This window comes from Bison bison, unplaced genomic scaffold, assembly GCF_000754665.1.
Source record: "Bison bison bison isolate TAMUID 2011002044 unplaced genomic scaffold, Bison_UMD1.0 scf7180017864062, whole genome shotgun sequence".
In the NCBI taxonomy this organism is placed as follows: Eukaryota; Metazoa; Chordata; class Mammalia; order Artiodactyla; family Bovidae; genus Bison; species Bison bison.
This window is the reverse complement of record NW_011494634.1, coordinates 2,008,266-2,029,770: the sequence shown is the minus strand read 5'-3', so window position 1 is coordinate 2,029,770 and position 21,505 is coordinate 2,008,266. Positions and strand designations below refer to the sequence as shown.

The 21,505-nt window shown below is 39.3% G+C and overlaps 1 protein-coding gene across 4 annotated transcripts in view; it reads right to left on the bottom strand.

Moving 5' to 3' along the window:
• Positions 1 to 3,818: 3,818 nt before the first annotated feature.
• CFAP54 (cilia and flagella associated 54) overlaps positions 3,819 to 21,505 on the bottom strand; it is a 308,337-nt gene continuing 290,650 nt past the window's right edge. For 2 of the 4 annotated variants that reach the window (XM_010836298.1, XM_010836299.1), the window contains exon 68: positions 3,821 to 4,089. In XM_010836298.1, coding sequence (XP_010834600.1) covers positions 3,970 to 4,089 — 120 coding nt within the window. In that variant the 3' untranslated portion in view covers positions 3,821 to 3,969. Of the gene's footprint in view, positions 4,090 to 21,505 lie in introns of all 4 variants that reach the window. The other 2 variants (XM_010836303.1, XM_010836300.1) reach the window with 2 other exon arrangements.

The window sequence follows — 21,505 nt, the reverse complement described above, 5'->3', positions numbered from 1 at the left end:
AAAGCCTTTGACAAAATTCAACATCCATTTATGATAAAAACCCTCCAGAAAGCAGACATAGAAGGAAAATATCTCAACATAATAAAAGCCATATATGATAAACCCACAGCAAACATTATCCTCAATGGTCAAAAAGACAAGGATGCCCACTCTCACCACTTCTATTCAGCATAGTTTTGGAAGTTTTAGCCACAGCAATCAGAGCAGAAAAAAATAAAAGGAATCCAGACTGGAAAAGAAGAAGTAAAACTCTCACTGTTTGCAGATGACATTATCCTCTACATAGAAAACCCTAAAGACTCCACCAAAAAATTACTAGAGCTAATCAAGTTGAAGGATATAAAATTAACACACAGAAACCCCTTGCATTCCTATACACTAACAACGAGAAAACAGAAAGAGAAATTAAGGAAACAATTCCATTCACAATTGCAATGAAAAGAATAAAATACTTAGGAATAAATCTTCCTAAAGAAACAAAAGACCTATATATAGGAAACTATAAAACAAATCAAAGATGACACAAATAGATGGAGAAATATACCATGTTCATGGATTGGAAGAATCAATATAGTGAAAATGAGTATACTACCCAAATCAATCTATAGATTCAATGGCAATCCCTATCAAGCTACCAACAGTATTTTTCACAGAACTAAAACAAATAATTTCACAATTTGTATGGAAATAAAAAAAAAAAACCTCAAATAGCCAAAGTAATCTTGAGAAAGAAGAATGGAACTGGAGGAATTAACCTGCCTGACTTCAGGCTATACTACAAAGCAACAATCATCAAGACAGTATGGTACTGGCACAAAGACAGAAATATAGATCAATGGAACAAAATAGAAAGCCCAGAGATAAATCCACACGTCTATGGACACTATCTTTGACAAAGGAGGCAAGAATATACAATGGAGAAAAGACAATCTCTTCAACAAGTGGTGCTGGGAAAACTGGTCAACCACTTGTAAAAGAATGAATCTACAACACTTTCTAACATCATACACAAAAATAAACTCAAAATGGATTAAAGATCTAAACACAGGACCAGAAACTATAAAACTCCTAGAGGAAAACATAGGCAAAACACTCTCTGACGTAAATCACAGTAGGTCCTCTATGACCCTCCTCCCAGAGTAATGGAAATAAAAGCAAAAATAAACAAATGGGACCTAATTAAAATTAAAAGCTTTTGCACAATAAAGGAAACTATAAGCAAGGTGAAAAGACAGCCTTCAGAATGGGAGAAAATAAGAGCAAGTGAAGCAACTGACAAAGAATTAATCTCAAAAATATACAAGCAACTCCTGCAGCTCAATTCCAGAAAAATAAGCGACCCAATCAAAAAATGGACCAAAGAACTAAACAGACATTTCTCCAAAGAAGACACATAGGTGGCTAACAAACACATGAAAAGATGCTCAACATCACTCATTATCAGAGAAATGCAAATCAAAACCACAATGAGGTACCATCTCACATCGGTCAGAATGGCTGCTATCAAAGTCTACAAACAATAACTGCCAGAGAGGGTTCAGAGAAAAAGGAACACTCTTACACTATTGGTGGGAATGCAAACTAGTACAGCCACTATGGAGAACAGTGTGGAGATTCCCTAAAAAAACTGGAAATAGAATTGCCTTATGACCCAGCAATCCCACTGCTGGGCATACATACTGAGGAAACCAGAATTGAAAGAGACACGTGTACCCCAATGTTCACTGCAGCACTGTTTACAATAGCTAGGACACAGAAGCAACCTAGATGTCCATAGGCAGATGAATGGATAAGAAAACTGTGGTACATATACACAATGGAATATTGCTGAGCTATTAAAAAGAATGCATTTGAATCAGTTCTAATGAGGTGGATGAAACTGGAGCCTATTATACAGAGTGAAGTAAGCCAGGAAGAAAAACACCAATACAGTATACTAATGCATATATACGGAATTTAGAATGATGGTAACAATAACTCTATATATGAGACAGCAAAAGAGACACTGATGTATAGAACAGTCTTTTGGACTCTGTGGGAGAGGGAGAGGGTGGGATGATTTTGGAGAATGGCATTTAAATATGTATAATATCATATATGAAATGAGTCACCAGTCCAGGTTTCATGCACGATACTGGCTGCTTGGGGCTGGTGCACTGGGACGACCCTGAGGGATGGTATGGGGAGGGAGGAGGGAGGAGGGTTCAGGATGGGGAACACATGTATACCTGTGGCGGAGTCATTTCGATATATGGCAAAACCAATACAATATTGTAAAGTTAAAAAATAAAATAAAATTTAAAAAAAAAGAAAGAAAAACACCAATACAGTATATTAACACATATATATGGAATTTAGAAAGACGGTAACGGTGACCCTGTATGCAAGACAGCAATAGAGACACAGATGTAAAAACAGACTTCTGGACTCTGTGGGAGAAGGTGAGGGTGGGATGATTTGAGAGAATATCATTGAAACATGTATATTATCATATGTGAAATAGATCACCAGTCCAGGTTAGATTCATGAGACAGAGTGCTCAGGGCTGGTGCACTGGGATGACCCTGAGGGATGGGATTGGGGAGGGAGGTGGGAGGGAGGGTCAGGATGGGGAACACATGTACACCCATGGCTGATTCATGTGAATGTATGGTGAAAACCACCACAATATTGTAAAGTAATTAGCTTCCAATTAAAATAAATTTTTAAAAATTGGGTAAAGAATTGGGAGGACAATATTACAAAATATGATAAAATTTAAAAAATAATCCCATTCCTAGACACGTTTCTTAATCCATAATTCAAAGGAAATATACACTGTTCGTTAAGATAAGTGTATCCCCATGATTTGTAAAAATAATATTAAACCAAAAAAAAAAATACTTCGGCTACTGAAGAACCTTTTAATCATATCACTTAATTTAATCCTCACAGCCATTCTATTAACATTCCCATTCTATAGATAAGGAAAGGAAGTCTTAAAGAATGTATTACTTTCTCAAAGTAGCAAAACTAGCAAGTGGTAAAGTTACTATTCAAATTCATGTCTATATAGTTCCATAGTTCATGTTCTAAAACTTTATGCAATGCTATCTCTCAGAAGTATAAAATATGAAAAGTCTAATTCACTGTAGATTTCTTCTCAAGCCACACCTACAAACTTCTAAAGTTGACTGATTACTTTGAGTTGACTTGAGATATATTAAGAGATTCTTAACCTCGGCACAGATAATTTCTGCCAGATAATTATTGATTGGTTGTGGGGGGCTCTTCTGGACATTGTGGACCATTTCACAACATCCCTGGCTTCTAGCCACTAGATGCTGGTAGTATTCTTTCTGAGTGCTTGCATGTTCACTCAATTGTATCTGACTCTTTGCAACCCCATGGACTGCAGCACTCCAGGCTCCTCTGTTCATGGAATTCTCAAGGCAAGGAATACTGGAGTGGGTTGCCATTTCCTTTTCCAGGGGACCTTCCTGACTCTCGGATATAACTAGTGTTTCCTGTGTCTCCTGCCTTGGCAGATGGATTCTTTACCACTTGGGAAGCCCACTCTCTTTGGAGTTATAGTAATAATAATAACAAAATATCTTTGGACACTGCCAAATGCTACCTGAGAGGCAAAACTGCCCCTGGTCAAGAACTACTGACTTAATTTTCAGTCTTGCTGTATGGGTGCATCCAAAGACAACCTCAACATTATACAAAAGTAGGAATAGTTGCACTATGAACAAATATATTTTCCATGACTGGCTCTGTAAGACAGTTTTTAATAAGCAACAGCTTTACCTTTTAATTCAAATATCATTGAAAACATTACTCATAACTATGATTTTTAGATAAATTTAGCTTGTATAAAAAAAAGCAATTTTATTTTGCTTAGTATAAGAGGATAGCTCTGAAAGTTTATTACAAACCAAGTGAAGAAATAACAATCCCTTTATAAGGCTAACATACAAAGGATGTTCAGGGAATAATTGACACCACCCAGTTGAAAAGGCTTCCTCCCGATACGATACAGCCACTAGCAAGATCAAAAAGTCTCTCCAGACTGAATATAGATGGCAGCGAGACATCAAATGGGACCTGAGAAAAAGCATAAAAGCGTTCATGAAATGCATTGTTTCAAACTGTTGACTGAAGTAACAATCTCAAAACACACAAACACCAATTCTAGGTAATGATCTTATGTGAAATATTCTTAACTCTTGCCTAAGATAAGACACAAAATTTCACATCTCTACTTTGCTGAAATGTCCTATGTATCATTTTCTATCCTAATAAGACTCATATCTATGAATATATAAAAGTGGCATACAGATTCATGTCTGTAAATCTACAAAAATGAGACTATAAAATGGTAGACATTTCTAGAAATATGCATCATTTGATTTTATATAATCATTGCATATGATTTTAAGTTTAGGAATTTTAGTCCAGTTCCTGATGAACCACTTCTCTTCAGAACACATTGCGCAGTGAACAAATCTCTCCCCCTCATTTTGAGTTTAAATTCTGACATGGTGAAGTGAATTATGTTTGGAGTTCCTTCTTTCTGAAAGAAACACACAGTTACCATGTTGAGGACTAATGCAGCCAAAGTCATCTGAAAAATGGAAAATAAAGATTGTTTCTGGGGTCATGGCACACTGGTTATTTAAGTGGGAAGAATGGCAAGAAGGAAAGTGGGAAGATCAAACATGAAAGAAAGAAAACAAGTGTTCACTTGTTTCTAGGAAAGCACTTCATGCAGACTTAGATACTTGTGAAGATACATGAGCAAATAGCATGTAGAATGGTCACCATGAATTAAAGCCTTGGGGCCCCAAATCCTTGTAAGAAACTAGAGGACAAGTTTTATTAATGTCTTGTCTTCTTGTTAAATGAAACTTTTATTCTGAAGAAAATACAATGAACTTAAAAATAGAGGCTGGTTTTCATTTCTTTTTCTTCACTCAATTGGATTAAAAAATAATAAAAGCATTCCAATACTTTCTATAACTTCAGATAATAAAGACTTGGAAAATTAATAATATCATGCTTTCTTAATTCTGAAGTAATTAGTGTTAGCAGTTTAAAGAGTATCTTTCCAAAACAACAGAGAATGAGATGGTTGGATGGCATCACCAACTCAATGAACATGTGTTGAGTAAACTCTGGGAGTTGGTGATGGACAGGGAGGCCTGGCATGCTGCAGTCCATGGGGTCGCAAAAAGTTGGACACAACTGAGCGACTGAACTGAACTGAACATGTTTTTTTGATATTGGGCTATATAAGTTGTTCATATATTTTGAAAATTAATCCATTGTCAGTCTACTTGCAAATAATTTCTCCCATTCTATAGGTTGTCTTTTCACTTTGTTTATGGTTTCCTTTGATGTGCAAAAGCTTTTAAGTTTAATTAGGTCCCATTTGTTTATTTTTGTTTTTATTTTCATTACTCTAGGAAAAGGTGAAAGTGTTAAGTTTCTCAATCATGTCTGACTCTTTGCGGCCCCCTGGACTGCAATCTGTCAGGCTCCTCTGTCCATGGAATTCTCCAGGCAAGAATACTGGACTGGAGTGGATACCCATTCCCTTCCCCAGGGAATCTTCCCAACCTAGGGATTGAATCACAGTCTCCTACATGGCAGGCAGATTCTTCACTGTCTTGAGTAACAGATGGAGAATCCCATAAACAGAGGGGCCTGGCAGGCTACAGTCCATGGGGTGGCACAAAGTCAGACACATGTGAGTGACTAACACTTTCATTTTCTTTGAGTAATATGGTCATTTTAACAATATTAATTTCTCCAGTCCATGAACACATAATATCTTTCCATTTATTTGTGTCTTTTTCAATTCTTTCATTAGTGCATAATACTTTACAGTGAACACAACTTTCATCTCCTTGATTAAAAATTTTTCCCATGGTCTCTGTGGCACTTTGGACACTTCTCCAGTATTAGCTTTCAGAAATTTTATGGATGGTTCTGGGTTTTCCCTAAAGAATTTCTCAGGAAAAGTTAGGTTCCAAGTGAAATTATAGAATTTCTTTATTTGTCATTCAACAGAGATAATATTGGCAATCATATAATTATTGAGAAGTATTGTATGTGTTTAGTAAATAGTCTTGAGCCCAAATTGATATGGATAAGATAACAGAGAATCTTGGTTTCTTTACCTGGATTAGGAAAGGTTTTATAGAAATAAAGGAAAAAATACCTTGATAGGTAGCAGACTGTAATTTAGTTCAAGTAGATTTTGATTCAAGGAGCAATATCAAAGACAGGATGATGATTTTGCCTGCCTAGAGAGGATAAAAGTATGAAACAGTACAAGGAAGGCAAAGGAAGTTAATCAAGGTGGAGCACACTGAAGGGGTTCATTAAAATCTGGCCTGGACTTGAACTTGTTCAGAAGAGTTCTGAAAGCCATTGGAGAGTTAAAGGTTATTTGCCAATGCTGTATTTTATATGAGTTTCAGCATGAAAACTAGATTTTACCATAATGAAAGATTTATTACTTTTGTTCCTTTGCTCTTACTATTTTCCTTGATTGAAAGAAAAATTGTTTTGTCTTCAAAATATCTATGCGTTTTCTTAAGCCACTAAGTTTTTTACTGAGCACCTTCTTTGAGACCTCTGCTTATTTCTCTCAGCCCAATGTCAGTTGCCTTTTCATTGATTTTAAGTGTTAATGACTAAGAAAAAAGGGAGAAAGCCAAATAACCACTAAATAATTAGATTTAGAGATAGGAATACCAGACCACCTGACCTGCCTCTTGAGATACCTATATGCAGGTCAGGAAGCAACAGTTAGAACTGGATATGGAACAACAGACTGGTTCCAAATAGGAAAAGGAGTACGTCAAGGCTGTATATTGTCACCCTGCTTATTTAACTTATATGCAGAGTACATCATGAGAAACGCTGGGCTGGAAGAAGCACAAGCTGGAATCAAGATTGCTGGGAGAAATATCAATAACCTCAGATATGCAGATGACACCACCCTTATGGGAGAAAGTGAAGAGGAACTAAAAAGCCTCTTGATGAAAATGAGACAGGAGAGTGAAAAAGTTGGCTTAAAGCTCAACATTCAGAAAACAAAGATCATGGCAACTGGTCCCATCACTTCATGGGAAATAGATGGAGAAACAGTGGAAACAGTGTCAGACTTTATTTTTTGGGGCTCCAAAATCACTGCAGATGGTGATTGCAGCCATGAAATTAAAAGAAACTTATTCCTTGGAAGGAAAGTTATGACCAACCTAGATAGTATATTCAAAAGCAGAGACATTACTTTGCCAACAAAGGTCCATCTAGTCAAGGCTATGGTTTTTCCAGTGGTCATGTATGCATGTGAGATTTGGACTGTGAAGAAAGCTGAGCACCGAAGAATTGATGCTTTTGAACTGTGGTGTTAGAAAAGACTCTTGGGAGTCCCTTGGACTGCAAGGAGGTCCAACCAGTTCATCCTAAATGAGATCAGTCCTGGGTGTTCATTGGAAGGACTGATGCTGAAGCTGAAACTCCAGTACTTTGGCCACCTCATGCGAAGAGTTGACTCATTGGAAAAGACCCTGATGCTGGGAGGGATTGGAGGCAGGAAGAAAAGGGGACAACAGAGGATGAGATGGCTGGATGGCATCACTGACTTGATGAACATGAGTTGGAGTAGACTCCGGGAATTGGTGATGGACAGGGAGGCCTGGCGTGCTGTGATTCATGAGGTCGCAAAGAGTTGGACATGACTGAGTGACTGAACTGAACTGAACTCTTATAATTGGTAAGTGGAGGAGGGCATGGCAACCCACTCCGGTATTCTTGCATGGAGAATCCCATGGACTGAAGAGCCTGGCAGGCTACAGTCCATGGGGTCACAAAGAGTCGGACAGGACTGAGCGACTAAGCACAGCACAGCATAATTGGTAAGTGGGATATGAAAAATTGCAAGCACTGTGATACAGATGGATTTAACTTTGTGTCCTTTCAAGAACCTTAAAACAGAGTCACAGCCATAAAAAGAATAGCTTCAAGGTAGGAAAACAAATACTGTTTTTATATAGCATTCTCACATGTCTTTTCCTACCATGTTTTCTATATCTTCTTTATATATATATCACCTGAATCTTTGAAGTTAGTGATTTACTGGATTTTTTTTTTTTTTTGGATCAGGGAAAAAAGATGCATTTCACAGTAGAAAGAATAATGTGATACTAACTTACTTAAGAGCTGATATCATGAATGACTAGTGACCCAACTAATAAAAGTTTAGATGAAAGGGAACCGTTAACAGATGTATTTGGTTTCTCGATACTTTATATGACCAAGTGGATCCCATTACAACCAATAATGTTATTCTTCCCAGTCTAACAGAAATAGCACCCAACTCTAAGGAATACGAGAAAGGCTTATAAACAACTCTACCAGACATAGAAATTTCACACTTTTCTGGGAACAAAATTATCTTTTTCATGAACCGAATTTTTGTATTAATAAAATTTAAATATAACAGAAAAGAAGTTTTTTAAAAAAACATAATATCGGATCAAAGAGTCAGACTGGTAAGATAATAGAAATCTTTTAAAATTTAAAGAAATAAAATTGTTAAAAAGACATTTTGCAGAGAAGAAGAAATTTAAAAATTGAAGATAAGATTATGGCAGAGAAAGCATATGTTCCAAAAACTGGTTCAATAGTCGTACTGCCTAAGAATAGGATCTATTCTTAAATCATGATGCCCATCACCATCACTGCACTGACACTCTACAAACACTGAACCCTGGCTATGCATGGTGTTTCCTTGAGCTCTTGAGTAGAGTTCACCTTTTAATAAAGGGCAATTCTTGCTCAGACATATTGCCCCTTATGATCATGAAACCAAAGGTTTCAGTCCAGCCAAAAATATTTCTGCAATGTAAGGAGCCCCGTCTCCATTTTCACATCTAAGTAGATGCCAAAAATGTTCAGGACAATGGCTTCTTTACTGAAATACATGAAGAGCACCTCCATGAGAGGAGTTAATATTGAGGGGGACTACATTCATTGGGATATATGTTCAAAAATCAATGTTAGGTGATGTCCATACTTTACAGTTATGGCACAATAATAAATAAATATTTGGTCTATGTCCCTGATTTTTTTGTATAGAGCTCCTAAAACCTTGGAAATTTTCTTTCATATGCTTATAAGATGACTAAGGTGAGGAACGACTGAAGCAACTTAGCAGCAGCAGCAGCAAGGTGAGGAAAGATGCCTAGATAGCTTCAGGATGTGGTTGGTCACCAGGAAAACCAAGCATGTGTTTAGAGAGGTAAACTTCCAGTCTAATAACTCATCCTTTGGGGAGGGAAGAGCAACTGAAGATGGAGTTCAATCACCAGTGTCCAATGACTAAATCAACCGTGCCTAGGTAATAAGACCTCAATAAAAACTCCATGATGAGGACTTCCCTGGAGGGCCAGTGGTTGAGACTCCATGCTTCCATTGCAGGGGGCATGGGTTTGATACCTGGTCCAGGTACTAAGGTCCTACATGACACACAGTAGGGCAAAACACAAACAAACAAAACAGAAAACAAAATGCTTGCAAATATTTTAAGGAATTTCTTGGTTGGTAAACAAACTGATGTGCTGGGAGGGTGATGCACCCAAGGAGGGTATGGAAATTCTGCTCCTCCCAACCCCTATGTCTTGCCCTAATGCATCTTTATTTGGCTATTCCTCAGTTGTAGCCTTTACAAAAAACTGGTGCATGCTGAGTGTGCAGTAAGTTGTTTCAGTGTATGACTCTTTGTGACCCTATGGACTACTGGCTGCCAGGCTTCTCTGTCCATGGGATTCTCCAGGCAAGAATACCAGAGTGGTTGCCATGCTCTCCTTCAGGGGATCTTTCTGCCCAAGGGATTGAACCTGCATCTTTTATGTCTCCTGCATTGGCAGGCAGGTTTTTACCACTAGTGCCACCTGGGATAATAAACTAGTAAACTTAAGCAAAGTGTTTTCCTGAGTTCTGTGAGTTATTATAGCAAATTATTGAACCTTAGTGAACACTGGGGGAACTTCTGAATTTGTAGTCTGCTGTGGCAGAAGCATGGGTATCCTGGGCACCTCATTTAAGCTGGCATCTGAAGTGGCGGCATTCTTGGACTGAGCCCTTCACCTGTGGGAGTCTGTGCTAACTCTTCAGAGTAGTGTCTGAAATGAACTGACTTGCTGGGCATCCAGTTGGTGGCAGAAAACTGTAGAATCAGCTAGTGTCCAGAAACTCCTGTAAGACTTGTATCTGCCATTACATAGATTAGGGCAGTGTTTAGCCACTGAATGCCTTTGGGCTTTCCCTTCACTCTTCCTCCTCCTCCCTGGTACCCCTTCTGCACACATGGCCTGCCCTTCATACCCTACCCCAGGCTGAGCCAAGGCACTATGTGATGAAAAATAATAGCACTTGCACCGATAGCTCCGTTATGGGTATATGCTTTTTATACGGAACTACTTAAGAAAACAATCCTTTAAGACCAAAAGAGACCATTAAGAGAAAAGTAAAAAGTTTTGGCTGTACATATCCAGGCTTATTTTGAGGACTCAAGAGTCTAAGTCCCAGAGAAAAGAGCTTTTGAAACCTGACCCCTATTGTGCAGAAAGAACGGCTGGTCTCTCACTCCAGCAAAGTCTTTTTCACCAAATAAAGAACTAATAAAGGGTCTCAAACAGGGTAAATCCCCTTCAAAACATCAGACTCTAATCAGAACAGGAAGCAGGAGTTATACAACCAACAATGAAGTGCATAAGGCATAAAGGCCAGATGCAAGTTCATGACCAAGGATTCAGTGCTTATAATCAGGGGTTGGAGGAAGAATTAAAGGAACAGTGTTCTGGGGTAGGTGATTGAATAGAAATGCTTATACTCAATGTACTGTAAAACTGAGTGTCTATTCCTCACTGTCTGTGGAGATGTATAAATCCTGATATTGTTCTATATGTGATGACATTGTTCTTACCTCATTGCCTTTATTTTCATAAGATGGTTTTAAAGTTTTATCAAGTCCTTTTTTTTAACTCTGGGAAAAAAGTGTTTCTCTGAAAAAGGAAGCCTGTGTTTACTGAGGACTGGATATGTGCTGGAATCATTGCTTTACAGACTTTATTTCATTTGTAAATTAACTGTTAAAATGGAGGTCAAAGGAAAATGTGATTGAACTCTGGGTCACACTGTAGAATGTATTTTTAATCATGAGTGGGTGACTTGTGTATGATGTTTTCCCCTCACTTCTACATTAGAAAATAAACTTTAAACCAGCAAGAATGTTTCCAACTTCCTTTAGAACTCTTCCAGTTCCAATATAAAGATTAATTGAGCACTCTTATGAACTCATCACCAGTTGGGGAATCTTCATTTTTTATTTATTTTTTACTCATTGTCGTGGTTCAGGTTCCTGGGAAGCAGAGCCTGAGACAGAACTTAGCTTTTAGGAAGTTTATCAGGGCAGTCCCTTGGGATCAACACCCATGGGGAAAGGAGAGAAAGCAGGATTCGGCAGAGAGAGAGAAGATGGGCTGCAACGTGGTCACAACAAACCCCACGCCAACCCCATGGGAAGCGGTGAAGCTGCAGTGGCCCTTTAGAATTGTCCTAAATTGTGGTTTTGGGGGGTCGGGTCATTTCACCATGTCAACCAGTAATTAGATACAGACAGCTTCCTGCCCCCACCAAAAAAGACCATGCCTTTAGGCATGGATTCCTGGAGAGTGTTGAGAATTGAAGGCTATTGGTCCACACATTTCCACAGCTGGGAAAACAAGTCCTTCAGGGGCCACAAAGGCATAAATATTTAATTGAGTGGTTAACTCTGTGCGTGTGTGTGTGTGTGTGTGTTAGTTGCTTCTAACTCAGTTGTATCTGACTCTTTGCAACCCCTTGGACTGTACCTGCCAGCCTCCTCTGTCCATGGGATTCTCCAGGCAAGAATACTGGAGTGGGTTGCCATTTCCTTCTTCAGGGGATCTTCCCAACCGAGGGACTGAACCTGAGTCTCCTGCATTGCAGGCAGATTCTTGACCATTTGAGCCACTAGGGAAGCCATTAAGCAAATGGCAATATGGCAGAAAAACACATACTAGTATATAGCCAATATGAGCACATGGGAGATTTAATGTATTGAAATTTTTTATACTAGATTTCTAGAGACTTATTTTCTGGGTCATGGTAAAACAAACTTAATACATTCCCAGTATTATTTCTATTAATCACTTTATTTAATTACCCTCAGGAACATTTCCCCCTCTGGAGTATGAGGAAGAGAATTAGAAACTAAGGAGTAGGAAGAAGATTCGGAAATAATATCCTCCCTCGAATAATGTCCTCCCATAACTTGAATATGAAAAAATTCAATAATTTTGCCTGCAGCTTAACTTTTCTTGAGGAATTCCCTATGGAAGGCCTAGAACCTTACATAAAAAAATTTTTCCCCCAAAAGCGGGAGCTGAAAACAAGTCCAGGGGCCCCACAGAGCCCATGGGAGGAGAAGGGGACTGGAGTCAGGTGGATGTGGGGGGAGAGGCTGCCCATGACAGGGGTATTTCATGTTTTATAGGCACTGCAGGCAGAGTTCAAGGGCAGCTGAGCAGTAGGGCAGAGGCAGTGCTGCACAGTGGTTAGAAACGTGATCTGGGAAGCCAGTCTGCCTGGGTATAAAACCTGGCTCTGATGCTAACCAGTTAAGGGACCTTGGGCAAGTGACTTACATTTCTCACATGTAAAGATTTTTTTAAATAGAAATCTAAACAGAAACAGAAACCTAAAGTCACATTCTCAATGAACTTCAGAGTGTAGTGTGGATTAACTGCCTACTGCTGCTGTAACATACAAACCTGCGGCTTACAACAATACAAGTTTGTTCTCTTACAGTCCTGGAGGTAAGAAACCTGAATTCATTTTCATGGGGCTAAAGTCAGGGTGGAGGAAGGGCTGGTTCCTCCTGGAGGCTGTCAGCAAAGAATCTGTTTCTTTGCTTATTTTAGCCTCTAGAGTCCACTTGTCTTGGAATATGGCTGCCTTTTCCATCCTCAGACCACATCACTCCAATCTTGGCTTCCATCATCACTTTGCCATCTCCTCTTCTGCTATCAAGTCTCCCTCTGCCTCCCTTTGACAAGGATACTTGGGACTACATTTAGGGCCCATGCAAATAATTCAGGATAATCACTGCCACCTCAATATCCTAAACCTGATCTACAAAATCCGTTTGGTCATATAAAATAATGGGTTCTAGGGGTTAGGGTGTACACATCTCTTGGAGGCATGATTCAACCTACCAAAACGTGTGATTAAATTAGACAGCTTAGTTCAAAAAAATATCACATTTATATCATATCTTCTCAACAGAGTTTTGGTAATTGAAGTTACTGAATTAAGTGTTTAAAAAATGCATGGCATTTCTGCAGATGCCTGCAGTGCCAGACATTATTAGTGCTCATTAAACAAAGTACATACTTGTTCCTCCATGGTTCTCTACATACATCCTTGCACACTAGGGTGAGGCCAAGAGGATCAGAGCAGAAATTATGACACGGATTCCATGCTGGCTCTTATAAATGGTCACCTTAATTTATTGCCTAAACTGGGAGACTTTTGAGAATAAAGGGAAGTATATTAACTACTGGGCCTCCTTGGTAGCTCAGCAGTAAAGAATCTGCCTGCAGTGCAGGAGTTCAGTTCGGTTCAGTTCAGTTACTCAGTCATGTCTGACTCTTTGTGACCCCATAGACTGCAGCATGCCAAGCTTCCCTGTTCATCACCAACTCCCGGAGCTTACTCAAACTCACGTCCATCACGTCGATGATGCCATCCAACCATCTTTCATCTGTCGTTCCCTTCTCCTCCTGCCTTCTATTTTTCCCAGCATCAGGGTCTTTTCTAGTGAGTCAGTTCTTCACATCAGGTGGCCAAAGTATTGGAGTTTCAGCTATTCAATATACCAATGAATATTCAGGACTGATGTCCTTTAGGATGGACTGGTTGGATCTCCTTGTTGTCCAAGGGACTCTCAAGAGTCTTCTCCAACACCAGAGTTCAAAAGCATCAATTCTTTGGCACTCAGCTTTCTTTATAGTCCAACTCTCACATCCATACATGACTGTTGGGAAAACCATAGATTTGACTAGATGGACTTTTGTTGGTTAAGTAATGTCTCTGCTTTTTAATATGCTGTCTAGGTTGGTCATAGCTTTTCTTTCAAGGAGCAAGTGCTTTTAATTTCATGGCTGTGGTCACCATCTGCAGTGATTTTGGAACCCCCCCAAATAAAATCTCTCACTGTTTCCATTGTTTCCCCATCTATTGGTCATGAAGTGATGGGACCAGATGTCACGATCTTAGTTTTCTGAATGTTGAGCTTTAAGCCAACTTTTTCACTCTCCTCTTTCACTTTCATCAAGAGGCTCTTCAGTTCTTCTTCGCTTTCTTCCATAAGGGTTGTGTCATCTGCATATCTGAGGTTATTGAGATTTCTCCCGGCAATCTTGATTTCAGCTTGTACTTCATCCAGCCCAGCGTTTCTCATAATGTACTCTGCATATAGATTAAATAAGCAGAGTGACAGTATACAGCCTTGACATACTCCTTTCTTGATTTGGAACCAGTCTGTTGTCCCATGTCCATATCTGTTGTTTTTTGACCTACATACAGATTTCTCAGGAGACAGGTCAGGTGGCCTGCTGTTCCCATCTTTTTAAGAATTTTCCACAGTTTGTTGTGATCACACAGTCAAAGGCTTTGGCATAGTCAATAAAGCAAAAGTAGATGTTTTTCTGAAACTCTCTTGCTTGTTCAATGATCCAGCAGATGTTGGCAATTTGATCTCTGGTTCCTCTGCCTTTTCTAAATCCAGTTTCAACATCTGGAAGTTCATGGTTCATGTACTGTTGAAGCCTGGCTTGGAGAATTTTGTGCAGTACTTTGCTAGCGTATGAGATGAGTACAATTGTGTGGTTGTTTGAACATTCTTTGGCTTTGCCTTTCTTTGGGATAAGAATTAAAACTGACCTTTTTCAGTCCTGTGGCCAGTGCTGAGTTTTCCATATTTGCTGGCATATTGAGAGCAGAAGTTTCATAGCATCATCTTTCAGGATTTGAAATAGCTCAACTGGAATTCCATCACCTCCACTAGCTTTGTTCATAGTGATGCTTTCTAAGGCCCATTTGACCACATTCCAGAATGTCTGGCTCTAGGTAAGTGATCACACCATCGTGGTTATCTGGGTCATGAAGATCTTTTTTGTGTAGTTCTATGTATTCTTGCCACCTCTTAATATCTTCTGCTTCTGTTAGGTCCATACCATTTCTGTCCTTTATTGTGCTCATCTTTGCATGAAGTGTTCCCTTGATATTTCTGATTTTCTTGAAGAGATCTCTAATCTTTCCCAGTTGATTGCTTTCCTCAATTTTTTGCATTGATCGCTGAGGAAGGCTTTATCTCTCCTTGCTATTCTTTGGAAGTCTGCATTCAAATGGGTATATCTTTCCTTTTCTCCTTTGCCTTTAGCTTCTCTTCTTTTCTCAGCTATTTGTAAGGCCTTCTCAGACAACCATTTTGCCTTTTTGCATTTCTTTTTCTTGGGGATGGTCTTGATCACTGCCTTCTGTATGATGTCATAGTTCCTCACGCACTCTATCAGATCTAATCCCTTGAATCTATTTCTCACTTCCACTGTATAATCTAAATCGATTTGATTCAGGTCATACCTGAATGGTCTACTGGTTTCCCCTACTTTCTTCAATTTAAATCTGAATTTGGCAATAAGGAGTTCATGATCTGAGCCACACTCAGCTCCCAGTCTTGTTTTTGCTCACTGTATAGCAATGCAGGAGACAAGGGTTCAATCCCTGGGTCAGGAAGATACCCTGAGAAGGAAATGGTAACCCACTCCAGTATTTTCATCTGGGAAATCTCATGGACAGAGGAGTCTGGTGGGCTATAGTTCATGGGGTCACAAAAGAGTCAGACACAGCTTAGTGACTAAACCACCACCAACCATATCAGCTATTACACCAAATCAACAGGTATACACTGTGACTGCTACAGGCAAACCTGAATATCTATAATCACCCAACTTAAAAACATCCTGCAAAATCCCCCAGCCCTCTTCTCCTCTGACTGGGAGGCCAGGTAGTCCAGATAGCAGAGTTACAAGTTGAAGGTGAGTTGCCCTCCCCTTGCTGACTTTTATGAGAAATAAACCTTTATTGCCAGTTCACAGGGTATTTGTTCGTAGAACACAGCCTAAGCTATCCTGACTCAGACACGTACACTCTGGCAAGCTTGCTCTCTCCTCATTGTATTTCTGAATAGGGGACATTCCATCAGTGTAAGGGTTTGACTCCACTTAAAGGTCAGGTCATTTGCTCTCAGCAGCAAAGTTACAGGAAGAAATGCTCTAACTGGGTATAAATGCCGACACTGGGTTCCCTTCTGAACAGCTGTGACTGGTCTGCTTATGGGCTTTTGACTTGGGAGACTGAAATGAAAACTCCAGAGTTTGAACAATACTTGGCATTTCTTGATGCTTTTTTTATGAAGGAGTTCAGTGAGCTTAACATCAGGCAACTCTAAACAGGGGGCTCTTTTTCAGAGCAAAGACTTACAAAGAATGTGAACTGATGTTGGCATTTTGTTCAGGGGACTTTGTTGGTGAGAATGAAAGCATGAAGGGCTTTGTTGGTCAGCAGCTCTCACTGCAGCAGAAACTAGAGGGTAGCCCTGTGGGCTCTAGTGTGTGGAGGGAACACTGCTCATGCTAACTGCTTTGTTCACATCCATACACACTGCAAACAGCTGCCAACCATTCTTACAGCGTGGCCACCACTGACTGGCAATTTCTGATAAGAAGTGTAGCAGAGCATACAATTTACAAAGCAATTTCACATAAAGTATTTCTTTTTAGCTTTTTTTTCAGTATCTCTAACCTGAGCAATCAGCCTTTGGTTTGTCAATATTAATAAGAGGATGTGGAGGGGAAGGGGGCAAGGAAAGAGAAGGAGGAAGGGGAGGAGGAGAGGCAGTAAAAAGATGAATCAAACAGAGTGGGATCCACCCTGAGCCTCCCTGAACATCTAAACCCATATTGTGTGCCTGGTACCACTTCAGGCACTCTTGGGCTAATGCTAATTGTGTGGCCAAAGTAAAATGTGTCAATATTTATATGGATTTTTTTGTTCATCAAAAGCATAGTTTAACGGTTCTCCAGACAATTAAGCTGAGAGGGAAAAAATACCAATCCTCAAAGCTTACGTACTGTATAGTTCTTCTAATATAACATTCTTGAAATGACAAAACTATAGAAATGGAGAATAGATCAGTCATTGTCAACAGTCAGGGACAGGGTGGGGTGTGAGATTGGAGGTGACTATAAAAGGACAACAGGAGGGGTCCTTGTTGTGATGAAATTGTTCTATAGTCTGACTTTATTAATGTCAATATCCTGGTTGTGATATTGTAATATAGCTTCATGCTGTACTACATTATTATGTTATATTTTTATTTCATGGGAGTCTATAATGAAGAATGGTTGAAAAATATTTGGCAAAACTAATACAATATTGTAAAGTTTAAAAATAAAATAAAATAAAAAAAGATTATATTAAATGTCTATTTGCTCTTTGAAAAGTTGCAAGCATTCAGATAGGCCAAAGGTCACTAATGCAGAGAGTTACTAATGATCAAATGAAGAAATGACTCATTTCCCATTATTTTAAGTCTGGGGAAAAAAAGATGGCTACAGTGTATTGGAAGCTTACACATGGTGTTGACAGGCAGTATATCAGATGTGTTACACACTGTCTCTAATGTAATCCTACACGAGGAGGAGCTATCATCAAAGTAATGATAAGGAGCTGAAGCAGAGAAGGAAATGTGAGTAGCTCACCATCACATCATAATAGATGGTGGAACTAAGAATCAAATCATGCTTTTATCCACTGAAATACATTGCTTCTGAGACCTTCAACAACATGGAATTGACCTGAGGTCTTTAAGGACGAATGGCTTGTCCACAGGAGTAACACTGGGGCTTGAGTGTTCATACAGCACTCTTTCCACCATGCTGTGCTCTCACAGGTGGTTGAGAAGAGAATAGAATGGCAGTATCAGCTGCCTGAGAGACAGGGGAAATAAGGGCAAAAGTCTCAACAAGGCTGGTGTCCAAAGTATAACAAGGAAAACGGGTAAATTTACATGAGTTCCTCCTTTGTAGATTTATTTGAATATAAAGAACTCTAATTCAGAACATTTCAAAAGATCTGTCCTCTGACTCAGAAATATGGGGCAAAAATCAGCATCCCCCTAAAGTGCATTATAATCCCACTGTTAAGGGACCAGTTTTTTGATCAAGACAAAACTGTTACCAAAAAATGGATGAAGTGAGTGAAAACTAAGCACTTAATTCAGTTTGCAGTGAGATAGAAAGCAATGAACAGATCTGCTAATAATGTCCTTGCCTCTCACCGCCTTTGAGGTCATACAAAGTGACTCAACTTTGGGAAACTGTCCTCTTGATTCTGAAATACAGCTGTATCTGAAATTAAGCCAGGCTTGCTTTCTCAAGCAGCGCACACACTTCTTACCACTTTTCCAGTAAATACACAATATAAGGTTCATGACTATATTTTGGCTTAAGTTACATCCAAGTATCATTATACCCCCAATTGCATGTCTGACAAAAGTGGGACCAGTGCTTTGAGCACAGACAACACAAAGGCTCTTGCTTCCTGGATGAGTGAGAGCTGTTTCACCTTGACACTGTTGCTGGCAAATCTCTGAGAGATGAGCGTTTTGAAAATGCTATAAACAGCTTAGCCTTTTCTTAGCATTTTGAAGAGCACATTAATAGCCTGGCCTTTTCTTAAGGGCTTTCTTTTTCCCTTAGCCAAATTTGACAGTTGGAAGTGAACAGTGAGCGGATGGAATCAAAGTCAGAGCCGTGTCTTAAAAGCAGTGTGGAAATGATGTCATCCGGCATTGTCTTCAAAAGAATATAAGAATATTAAGTGGATGTCTCATGAACTTACATACAAAGGATACTCTTCACTTAAGGACAGAATAATAATGTCTCACAGAAGAAAGATGTAATTCTTGATACCCATAAAATCTATTCAGACAGCTCTTAGCTGGTACCAAAAAACCCTGCAACTCTCAACCAAAAGAAGTTATATTAATAGAATTAATTTTTAATACCTAATAAGCTATAGAATAGCTTGTTCTCCATGCTGTAAATGACAGTTTAAAGATGGTATTGTCATTGTTACCATTTGGGAAATTTTGTTAAAAAGAAACCAAGAGGTATACGGTCATGTAACAGAATTAGCCAAAGGAAGTTAAAAAGCATAACACTACCCTCTTGGACTTAACAGCTTCCCAAAAAGTGATATGGAAGCTCTCCTACATAAACAGGGACACATGCAACCCCATCCAACACCCAGAAAAACTGCAGAGCTTATTTCAAAGGGTATGTTGAGAATCCACCTAGTTTTTCCCCTGTCTTCTGTGTATAAACACACAGCAACTCCGTAGCAGCTGAATTTTTAAACACTGGCTGAGCAGTTTGCCAGGAGCGGTGTCTGCTTACAGCAGGAAGAGGCCTAGAAATTAGGAATGCTTTATCGGATGTTGTGGCCAACTGCATTTTCCCAAAATAGCTGCAACAATGTTCTGCATACAGCTGGAAGTCAATAATTACCAATGAACAGAGAGTTGTATAAGATGACTTAGTCCTCCCCACAGTTAGTCACAGCAAGAGCGGAAAGAATATTTTCAGCGTCATATTTGAATCCTATCTGACAACTTGGAAACTGTAGTAATTTGAACTTATGTAGGCAATAAAAGGATAGCTTCATTGCTGGCACACCAAAAAGTATACCTAACTGTCATTTGCATTCTGTGCTAAGAAGGTCAGCATGGAGCACTCATTCTCTTGCTTCATTTCCTTGCTAGTCACAGGTTCTTTTTGTCACAAGCTATGTGGCAATATTTATTTTAATCAAGAAGAGGCAATACAAGCAAAGGCAATTATAACAGGTAGGTTCGGTAAGGAACTAAACAGCAAGATCTCATCCCAGTGACCAAAAAAAAAAAAAAAAAGCATGTAATTGTATTTGTCTGACAATTTATTTCTTGGAACAAGCTTGTAAATGCCCATATGCTCATGCTCCATCCAGCACTATCAGGTAAGGCTAGCTCTCAGTGGAGGGGTTAGCATGGGGTCAATTGGAGGTACCTTCTCTTGGACCAAAGACTGAAGATTGGGATCTCATGTTGGAATCTTGCACCTTGATGGAATTTCTCTAAGCTCCAACAGTGATTTATATTACAGGAACAGAAAATGACTCCTGGTTTTCTCCCTATCTTTAGCACCATTGCTCTCCTTTTCTGTCAATGTTTCAGAACAAATTTGTATCTTAAAAATCAGTTGAAATTAGTTGACTAGAGCTTGAAGAATTCAAACATAGAAGGCAGGACTATGGTAAAGACGATGATGATGACAATGAAATAGTTAATAATTTACTAAACATTTATTTGCTCTTTGAACTTCCAGATGTTCAAGCTGGATTTAGAAAAGGCAGAGGAACCAGAGATCAAATTGCCAACATCCGCTGGATCATGGAAAAAGCAAGAGAGTTCCAGAAAAACATCTATTTCTGCTTTATTGACTATGCCAAAGCCTTTGACTGTGTGGATCACAATAAACTGTGGAAAATTCTGAAAGAGATGGGAATCCTAGACCACCTGACCTGCCTCTTGAGAAATCTATATGCAGGTCAGGAAGCAACAGTTAGAACTGGACATGGAACAACAGACTAGTTCCAAATAGGAAAAGGAGTACGTCAAGGCTGTATATTGTCACCCTACTTATGTAACAGATATGCAGAGTACATCATGACAAATGCTGGGCTGGAAGAAGCACAAGCTGGAATCAAGATTGCCAGGAGAAATATCAATAACCTCAGATATGCAGATAACACCACCCTTATGGCAGAAAGTGAAGAGGAACTAAAAAACCTCTTGATGAGAGTGAAAGAGGAGAGTGAAAAAGTTGGCTTAAAACTCAACATTCAGAAAACTAAGATCATGGCATCTGGTCCCATCACTTCATGGCAAATAGATGGGGAAACAGCGGAAACAGCGTCAACCTTTATATTTTGGGGCTCCAAAATCACTGCAGATGGTGATTGCAGCCATGAAATTAAAAGACACTTACTCCTTGGAAGGAAAGTTATGACCAACCTAGATAGCATATTCAAAAGCAGAGGCATTACTTTGCCAACAAAGGTCCGTCTAGTCAAGGCTATGGTTTTTCCAGTGGTCATGTATGGATGTGAGAGTTGGACTGTGAAGAAAGCTGAGTGCCGAAGAATTTATGCTTTTGAACTGTGGTGTTGGAGAAGACTCTTGAGAGTCCCTTGGACTGCAAGGAGATCCAACCAGTCCGTTCTGAAGGCGATCAGCCCTGGGATTTCTTTGGAAGGACTG